General features: G+C 41.4%; 1 protein-coding gene across 1 annotated transcript in view; it reads right to left on the bottom strand.

Annotated features, from left to right (window-relative positions):
- Nucleotides 1-844: 844 nt before the first annotated feature.
- Nucleotides 845-9,935, bottom strand: part of RSPO3 (R-spondin 3) — a 58,447-nt gene continuing 49,356 nt past the window's right edge. The window contains exon 5 of the mRNA XM_041469958.1: nucleotides 845-1,890. Coding sequence (XP_041325892.1) covers nucleotides 1,697-1,890 — 194 coding nt within the window. The 3' untranslated portion in view covers nucleotides 845-1,696. The remainder of the gene's footprint in view (nucleotides 1,891-9,935) is intronic.

Here is a 9,935-nt window from a genome sequence, read left to right as displayed (position 1 = left end):
TCTCTGTAAAATTCAGCCTTTTGTTCTTCTCAACTGCAAAAATATAGTAAATGCATAAAATCTGGGACTGGTTACAGAGAGTTTTAATTAATTCTCATGAATGTAGGAGGCAAACTGTGGAAGCCTTAAACACTGTGTGGTTAGACTACTGCAACTACAAGTATCATTAGAGACAAAGCTCTTACAAAGCAAACTGCAGGAGACCATCCTACATTGCTGTCTAGGTGATTTATATATGAGTTGGAAAGTCACTGGCACCTGTCACTCAGGTGAATTTACCTGAGAAACAGGCTTCAGCATTGGACAGGTCTTTTTTGAAGTCAAACTCACTGTGAGAAACAGAAGTAGTGACAGGGAGGGGAACTGACTCCTGCCACCTGTTCTAGTCCACGCTCCACAGTGGGTGGGCTGCTACCCCCGTGACAGCCGTCATTGGGCAAAACATGGCAACAGAGCACAAATTGTGAAGTATGTTGGTTCCTCGACATGTTTCTGGAAAGGGTAATTCCATTTCTGAGCAGCAACTCAGTGTGTAGCACAACCTGTGTTTCACTGATGGGCTGCTCTAGCCTCTAACATACCACAGGATTTGGTTTGTCCTCTGAGCAGTGGAGATTTTCACTTCTGCTGTGTCAGAGAGAAGAACCAGAATAGGAATTTAAGTAAAATTGGACAGAAGTTTGTAATTAGTATATGTTTGTAATTTCTTTTCGTGGATATTCTTTTGCTAGATGCACAGTGTGGGTGTAAGTTGTGTCCTCTTCTGTCTGTGAAGCTATGAAATTATTCCCTTCCCCAGCAGAAAAAGTGACACCATCACTGTGAAAAACACATACTTACATGATCTATTTTTCTGGTTTTTATTAACTCAACGTTGTCTCCTACAAATACGATTTGTCATTCACCAGAAGATTTGAAATGTAGACTTAAGTTACACATAGGTATAAAAAGCATAAAACAGCACACGGTACCACTGTTTAGACCAGAAAACATTGTGTTGTCCACAGATAAGAGCGTTATTTGAGCTCAGCTCAGTTTCCTTCTGCCTCAGGGATTCAGTCCTCAAAGCTGCAGATGCTTCTGCTTCTTACTCCTCAGCAGCTGAAGCCCTGCTGGCTTTCTCCTGATGTTTCTCACCCCTGTCTGGAGCATGGACCAGGAAAACATAGGGCAATCCCATCCTGCTCCACCAGAGATTGTAAAACCTTGGGCTTCTACTGGCTCTTCAGAAATGTTTTCCTCCTTCTCTTAATTATGTACAATATATGAAGGGATACCATTTTCATCTTTGATTTAGACATATCTCTTGCCTCATACTTAAACAATAACTTGAAAAATATTTTACAAAGAAAAAGAACATTGTTCATCTGAAAGTCATTCATTATTATATTGCTATATTTTATACCCTATTATTATTATATACAAAATTTCTTAATTGCCTTTTACAGATGCATGGAAGCATATAATATAACAGTTTTAAAGGATCCCATCTTTAGATTCTTTTTTCCTTGGCTCATGTCAATCTCTTTAATAAACTATGGTTGCTTGGAGAATATAGGAAGTATTTGGAATGTTGTTTAAAGTTTAATAATAACTGGTAGCATTGTCCATTTGCGGCCTGAATGGTTGGAACACCTGTCAGGGCGATCTGGTAGAGATAGCAGCATCATAAGACTTAAACAATCATGGAGGGCCACTAATGTGCAGTGTCAGCGGGTGCCAGGTCCTGTTCTTTGTTTGGGGCTTTCCTTTTCTTCGGCTGCGTTTTGTTGTTGTTTTCCCTCTGTTCTCGGTTTTGTCTTCGGGCTGCTCGCCCTTTGCTTTCCTGTCTTGTCTCCTTGCTTTCATCTTTGTTCGATTTTTTCCTTTTCTCCTCCCTATTTTTTTTCCCTGAAAAGAAATGATGGCATGTTAGAAGATTTGCTCAGACTACAGAAATTTCTGAGTCCCTCGCTTTGCCATAACCCGTGAAACCAGCCCTGGTTTAGCACCTCCCATTAGGAGCTAGACACTAATATTTGGAAATGTCCAATCATCACACCCACATCCCAGGGGATTCTTGGTATTGCAACATGAATCCCATGGCAAAGTGTCTGCTCCAGCACAGGTGTGTGATGGTCTTCAGGCTAAAATATGTCTCAAATCAAACTCTAGACCATTGTCACAAAATTAGGTATTCAACTACTTTATTGCTTTAAATAAGATAAGATGTAGAGGAATTTGTTTCTGCTACAGACCTCTCCAATAAAGCATCCTGTCCCCTTAGCAACATTAAAACTTTGTCTATTGGCTGTGGAGATTATATAATAGAGTGCATTTATGCTTCCATGTGAGGAAGAAATTTTTTATGCTGAGTGTGGTGCAGCACTGGAACAGGCTGCCCACAGAAGCTGTGGATACCTCATCACTGGAATTGTTCAAGGTCAGGCTGGATGGGGCTCTGAGCAACCTGATCTAGTGAAAGATGCCACTGCCCATGGCAGAGGTGATCTTCAAAGATCCTTTCCAACAAGAACATTTCTGTGATTCTATGATTCTGTTTCTTAGCTTTACAAACCAGTGCAGGAATGATATTGGCTTGAACTTGTAAGTACACACGAGCCTAAAACAGATTAGATTTTTTGTCTGTCTGGAACTACTGAGCTATGCAGCTGAAATTCACCTGCAGTTAGATGAATCCCAATGATATCGTCAAAGGCAATCTCTCTGGAGACTTTCCTGATAGAATGTCATACTGACCCCTATGTCTTCTTGCATGGAGAAATTTCTGGACAAGTATTGAAAAACATCTGGCTAAACTCTCTTTTATGATATCTCAATAATGATACTAATGAAAGTAATCTATCCTTCTTTGTTACAGAGAGAATACTTTTGATTTTAAATTTTAACAGAGATAAGCCAGGCTTTCCTGCACTGGTGTAGAGGGAGTTACACAAACCTGGCAGTAGTTCTTGCTGTTGAGGGTGCTAAATTTTTACCAGTTTTGCCCATTCCTGCCTCAAAACCAAAGACAGTGGTTTTTGATGCCTCACTGAGCTCTGTGGGAGTATGTCACCATGAGAGAGTAGCTGCAGGGGAAGTGACTTTGTTCTGAGAACAGATAACCATCCAAGGAGGTTCAGGGTGCAGGTCAGATAAAGGAAGAGAGATTCAGAGGAGGTGAAGAGAATGCAGAAAGCAAGGAGCAAGATCAAGATGTGAGAATATGCTCTATCTTCTTCTTCTTGTGTAGCTCTATGGGAATATTTTACAGCTTCTCCATTCTCTACCACCACTGCCTGGGATTGGAGAGTAAGGGAAGTTTAGATACACACATTAAGTCAAACAGTGACTAATATCTGCCTTTATCATTTGTTGTTTCTGAAACAGTAAAACTTTAAATATAAAACGACACCTTAAATTTTAGGGAACCACTTAGAGATTACCTGAGTATACACCCACATACCTGCAGAATCCCTCTCTAAATTTGTAAATGCCATCTAAGATGCCCAGAGGTGAGCAGGGGAGACCTGCAGAACTGGTGTGGGAGGCTCAGAAAGAGCTACTACCACTGGGAGAGCTGGGAGATCTCCGTGCAGAAGTAAGGCTGCATCTTACCCAGCTGTAATGCTGTCTCTTACTAATGGGTAAATGACAGTATGGGATTTCATTCCAGTGGTTTGTAAATACTATTGGCCCAAGATGAAATGTTATTTGAATGGAAACTGTCCAGACATCCAGTGTTTGACATTACTCACTTGGTGATTAGCCAAAATCATTCAGCTGTGACTTCCCAGCCACAGTTCTTTAAGTGTGTTGGAATGATGTGTAATGGTTTCCCATTCAGTCATGGACCAGGATATATGTATTTAAACGTGTGTGGATATACTAAGAATAAGATATCTTTGTCTAGCTAGAGACTTATCTAGGCACAGCTTCACTGTTTCTGTTTTAATCAAACTGGTGTCTTTAAAAATGACAAGGAAAACTGATCTCTGGAAAATACTTAAAACTGAATCGCAATTCTCTTCTGCTCTGAGAACAGCTAATTTGGAGTCCTCTGTGCAGTTTTGTACATGGTTTAATGTTACCCCCTCCATTCTGCTGCCATTTGTGAAAAGATCTGACCTCTAAACCTATAATGTTGTGGTAAAGCAATATAGCATAGAAGGGTCACCTTTGCTGGCTCTTTAGTTCCTTTCACTACTACTTTTAAAAATGAATTTTTGTATGACAGTGTAATGTTACTCCTAGTCAGTCTGTGTTTCAGTTTAGACCCAAGAGAAGATTCTAGCAGCAGTTCTCTGCTAGTACTGGGATATATTTTTGTACATCACCCTCCCTGCTCATATCCTTTCTATCTTCTTCCCAGAGAGTTGTTCCTGAATATTTTTTCTTCTTTCTTCTACTTGCTGAAACTGACTTCATAGCAGCCCATTGAACTGGGTACCAGGTATCATGGAAATTCACTGAAAATTTGGGCATTTCGCTATCTGTGAAATGAAAAGTGCAAAAATTACATGGGCCATTATGTTTACAAGTTCATCTCTGAATAAGAGTTGGCCTTTCAGTGCTTAAAGAGAGCTTATAAAAGAAGATGAAGAATGAGTCTTTATATGAAAAGATAGTGATAAGACAAGGGGGAGAGATTTTGAACTAAAAGAGAAGACATTTAAGTTAGGTGTTAGGAGGAAATTCTTTATTGTGAGGGTGGTGAGACATTGAAACAAGTTGTCCAGAGAAGCTGTGGATGCCCCATCCCTGGAAGTGTTCGTGGCCAGTTTGGATGGGGTTTGGAGCAACCTGGTCTTATAGAAGATGTTCCTGTCCACGGCAAGGGTGCTGGAACTAGATGACGTTTAAGGCCCCTTCCAACCCAAACCATCCTATATTTCTATGACCTACTTTGCCTTTGAAGAAGATGACGGACAAGGCCATTATTAAATCTGGAACTCAAGCGAAGAAATAAACGATGCAATAACATGACCTGGAAGAATACATTCTCCTGGAATTTCAACTGACTTTACCAAGAATGTTCCCGCTAGACCCTTCTCCCGGGCTGAAGCCTGTAACACTTCGGGCACACGCCTGTGTCCCTGTCTCTCTCGTCTCTCGCTGCGCGTCGCGGCCCGCTCCCCGCGCTGCGCTGCAGTGCCCGCGCCGCCCGCGCGGGGGCGCCGCGGCTCCGCGCCAGGCGGGGCGGGGGCGGCTCCCGCAGCCGCAGGGTCCCTTCCCCGTCCCCGCGGCCGCGTCCCGAATTCCCGCCCGTGCCCTTCCTGCCGCTGCACCGGCTGTCTGTGCTTTATTTTGCCTGCGGCTGAACTTTCCCGATGAGTCACGGAATTCTTGCTGTGATGCACTAACGCTGCTAACGTTTATTTCTTCTTATGGATTCAATACAACCGTTCAAAATTTTAAAAAAAGAAAAAATAGGCTGCGTATTTTTAGACAGGAGATTAAATATTTTCCAATAGAGTGTTTTGCTTATGAAGAGACTATATGTAATATCAGAGAAGTATTCATGAGAATCTAATTATATATTAGATTTATATATATTATTTACATATAAAATTTTATATATTATTTATATATAATAATTTATCTATATTATTTATATATAAGTTTGTCTATATTATCTATATATTATTTATATATTTATTATTTCTATATTTATAATTTTTAAATAAATTATATATTATGTGATATATATTACAGCTATTGTATTATGAATGTATAGTGCTATGAATATATATTACAATAAAGTAATTAATGGGTGTTAAAATAGCTTTTATGTTGGAACTAAAGCTTTGTACAGACAACTGTACTGGAAGAACTGATCTGCAGGCACTGTGAGTTTTCTGGTACGCAGGAGATATCTTTCTGCTTCTAATAATAGCAAATTCCTATATTGATGAAAATCTAGTGACTTGCTGTAATTTAGAGAAGCACAGTAGTTCAAATTAAATGCAGACATGAAATTAGTTTGGATAACAATATAATTACATGTCTAATCAGATTCAAGGTGCTGAGTTCTTGTTAATATATTTTATAGCCCCGGGTCAAAGAAATTCCTGAGTCTGTATTTACGCAATCTGTGTCTGAATGCATCTATTTAAACAAGCCAGAGTATTTCAGAGAAGCCTGTGCATTATCTCCTCAGATGTGGTGTTTCCACTAGATCTATAGCTGTATTTTATGGATTAGTGGGAGGACGCGTTGGCCATGACTTGGGAGGCCTTGGTGCTCAAAAGCTCTGTATGACAGACAGTTGCTTAGCAAATCATGGCTGACACGGATCAACTACCACAGGTGACAGATTTCTTATGCTTTAAGCATTGTCACTTAGTCCCACTATTATATTCAGCTGAAATGATTACAGGAGACTTGGGTGCTGAAATCCCAAAGCACCATAGGAAGACATAAAATCTGATTGTGCAAACTGCTTCACTTTGATGGGGGGGAAGTACTACAGGGTAGGCTTCATGGAAATCCCAGAGGGATGAGAATCTGGCTTCAGACATTTGTGATGATTGTATTTCTTTCATCACTCCCATGAAGACATTTATCATGGGAAAGCAAAAGGAGCAAGAGGGTCATGGAACTGCTCCTGTTGGGACTGCAGGCACTGATATAACAGGCCCCTCTTTGGAAGGGTCCCACTGCTTCTGCTGTGACTGTCACCACGGACCACAAATCCTCCCCACTACACTGTAATAAGCTGAAGAGCTGCAATAAAAGACCACAAGCCACTGCTGTAACATGCCACAGTGTTCTTTCACACTCCTCAAAGCCTTGTCTGACCTCTCAGCCCTTTCCTGGCCACTGGAGCACTGTCAGCACTGGTGCTGCAGTAGCAGTGACCCAATCCCTCTGTACCCCATGAGACACCCAAAGGTTAAGTGCCACTACACTGTGTTGCTCTCCTTCCCACCTGTCCACACCCTTCTCAGAGGCATTTTTAGTCCTCTTAGACGAAAAGTCTGTCATGCTTTCCTCATCGTGTGGCCTGGACAACATCAGCATGACGCAAAGAAACCATGCTGAGCAAAGAAACCAGGAAGAGAAGCATGCCCCAGGCCCTGAACTCCCTTAGTCTAGCTCTGTCAACAATACAGTCATGCCATATTATGCAAATGAGCAGATCATTCTCATTTTCAAGAAAAGTGACACATTTTTTTTCTGGAACATAGCCTGTAGAATGTACTCACACTACTTGCCAAGATAACATCCCTCCAAACCCCCAGCTCCCAGTGATGCAATGGACTTTCTCCTTTCATTCCCAAGCCACAAGTGGCTGATTCATCTGGTATGTCTTTTTGAAGTTTAAACAGCATAACTGCATAACTTTTTTCACAGCAGTCCTTTTTTTTCTTTTCTTTTTTTTTTTTTTTTTTTTTTTTTTTTTTTTTCTTTTTTCCCTTAGCTATTGTGGCCCTACTTTATAATCACTAGATTTCCAGGTAACCAGAGTGTGAGGGTCAACAACTTCAGATCAATGTAGATACTACAAAACTTAGTGCAGTTCCTGGCCTGCCTTACTGCTGAAGATGTTCCAAATGCTGAAGAGAATATAGGTAAAAATTTTAATAGAGCTAAGGTCCAAAGACATTCAAGGAGCAAATAACTTGGCCAAACCTATGTTCTCCTGCTCTTGAGATGCATGATGGTAGCCTACCTGGTTTCCATACCAGTCCAGATGGATACAGATTTAAGGCACGTGACATATCCAGAGTTCTGTGATTTTAGATAATCCAAGATACCTGGGCAAGCTCAAAAAGTGGGCCCTTGGGAATCTCATAAGGTTTAACAAGACCAAGTTCAAGGTGCTGCACCCGTGTTGGGACAACTCGCAGTGCCAGTACAAGCTGGGCGGTGAACAGATAGAGAGCAGCCCTGCCGAGAAGGACTTGGGAATGCTGATGGATGAGGCTGGACATAACCCAGCAATATGCTCCTGCAGCTCAGAAAGCCAGTGGTATCCTGGATTGCATCCAAAGCAACGTGGCCAGCAGGGCAAGGGAGGGGATTCTGCCTCTCCTCTCTTGTAAGACCCCGCCTGGAACACTGCATCCAGCTCTGGGGTCCCAGGCGCAGGAAGGACACTGACTTTTTAGAGCAAGTCCAGGGGAGGGACACCAGGATGATTAGAGGGATGAAGCCCCTCTCCTATGAGGAAAGACTGAGAGAATTTGGATTGTTCAGCCTGGAAAAGAGACAGCTTTGGTGTGACCTAATTGTGGCCTTATAGTACCTAAAGGGAGCCTACAAGAAAAATGGAAAGGGGCTTTTGACCAAGGCAGGTAGTGACAGAACAAGGAAGAATGTCTTTAAAATGAAAGACAATAGGCTTACATTAGATCTGAGGAAGAAATTCTAGAACTGTTGCCCAGAGAAGCTGTAGCTGGCCCATTCCTGGAAATGTTCAAGACAAGGTTGGGTAGAGCTTCAAAAAACTTGGTCTAGTGGAAGGTGTCCCTGCCCATGGCAGGGGATTGGAATTAGATTATCTTTAAGGCCCATTCTAATTCCAGCCATCCTGTGATTCTATGGTGATGCTATACCTCAAAAGCTATTGATACTTATGGTTGAGCAACTGTATTATTGGATTTGGTGACTAACTTGTTCTTACGTGTCCTATCTCCTCTTAAGAGTGGAAATACTTCTCTAGATGTAGACTTTAGATGTCTTTGTATAAGGATCCTTAAGGTTTGTTTGCCTCTGAAAATAGGATCTGGACCACTAGATTGCATTCACTTGAAAAATATTCTTATTTACATTGTGTGTGCTAGCTTGTCCTTGCAAGAACAGTGCTGAAAGAGGCACATTAGCAGGAATGAGAATGTTGTTTCCAAATACAGAAATAGCTGGGGCCTGCACCACAGCTGTTGGCATAAAGCAGGCAGAGAGGAATGGGAGGAGGCAGACCAGATTAGTTACGCCAAGACAGGAGATGTCGCGTTTTTCACTGCTGTAGGAGATAAGGAGAAAGTTGTATCCTGTTAGGTGTATGGGAAGTCAGGAGATATAATTTCTTATGTGGATGGTTCGGAAATGACACTTCTACACTCATGAGCTCATAAGCAAGGTTTATGGAAAGTCCCTGGCTTGTGATGACCTCTTGTAATAGAAACTGGTTGGATGTGCCTTTCCTGTGCCATAGAAAAGATATTGCCAGTGCCTGAAAATAGAATATCCTTCAGTCAAAACAGCAACCAGAGAAGGAGGATTCCTATAATGAGTTCTGTTTGCTGTTTGTGGAGACATTTACTGCTGCCTCTTCAAACAAGTGCTTGTGGGGATTTATTCCCTTCATGCTTGTCTGTTGGGACTAGGGGAATTTGCTAGCAGCCTTGTTTTAATCAGGATTAACGTGCTAACAACACCAATTTTGTAATTACATTACAGTTTTCATCTTATAAGAACCCGCAGCTTATAAAGCCTGAACACAGCTTCCAAAGACAGGAAAGTAATGGCAATTTAGCAGACCAGAAAATCACTCCCCATTCCTTAGGATAGGAAATTACCTAGACCATGCTGGTATTTAGGAAACTAGCATTTTCTTCTTTTGAGACTTTTAATGGTGACTTCTGAATGGGATTGGGTTTTTACAGCTTTCCTAAAGGAGGGGAAAAGGTCCATGAGTGTCCAAATGCACTTAATGGGCCTCTTTTCAGACTAGGAGAATCAGGAACCAGTACAAATATTGGGAATAATAGTGATTGGTACCAAAAGCCCTTACCCTGTTGTTAGAGCATCGGGATATTGAGAAAAATCTCTAATAGCCTGTTTTCCTTTTAGTCACCAACAATCCAATCCCATTAGCTTGGATTGAGGTCATAAATATAGTCCTTTTTAGAGACTTTTTTCAGCTGGTGCAGTCTTTTGAACAAACCAGAAATAAAAATGTGATGCTGCATTATGTCAGAGCTTCATGTTTAGTCTGCTGCTCTAGAAAT

Source organism: Pyrgilauda ruficollis, unplaced genomic scaffold, assembly GCF_017590135.1.
Source record: "Pyrgilauda ruficollis isolate IOZ18807 unplaced genomic scaffold, ASM1759013v1 scaffold24, whole genome shotgun sequence".
Classification (NCBI taxonomy): domain Eukaryota; kingdom Metazoa; phylum Chordata; class Aves; order Passeriformes; family Passeridae; genus Pyrgilauda; species Pyrgilauda ruficollis.
Note: the sequence above shows the minus strand (reverse complement) of the source record. Positions and strands in the feature narration are given on the sequence as shown.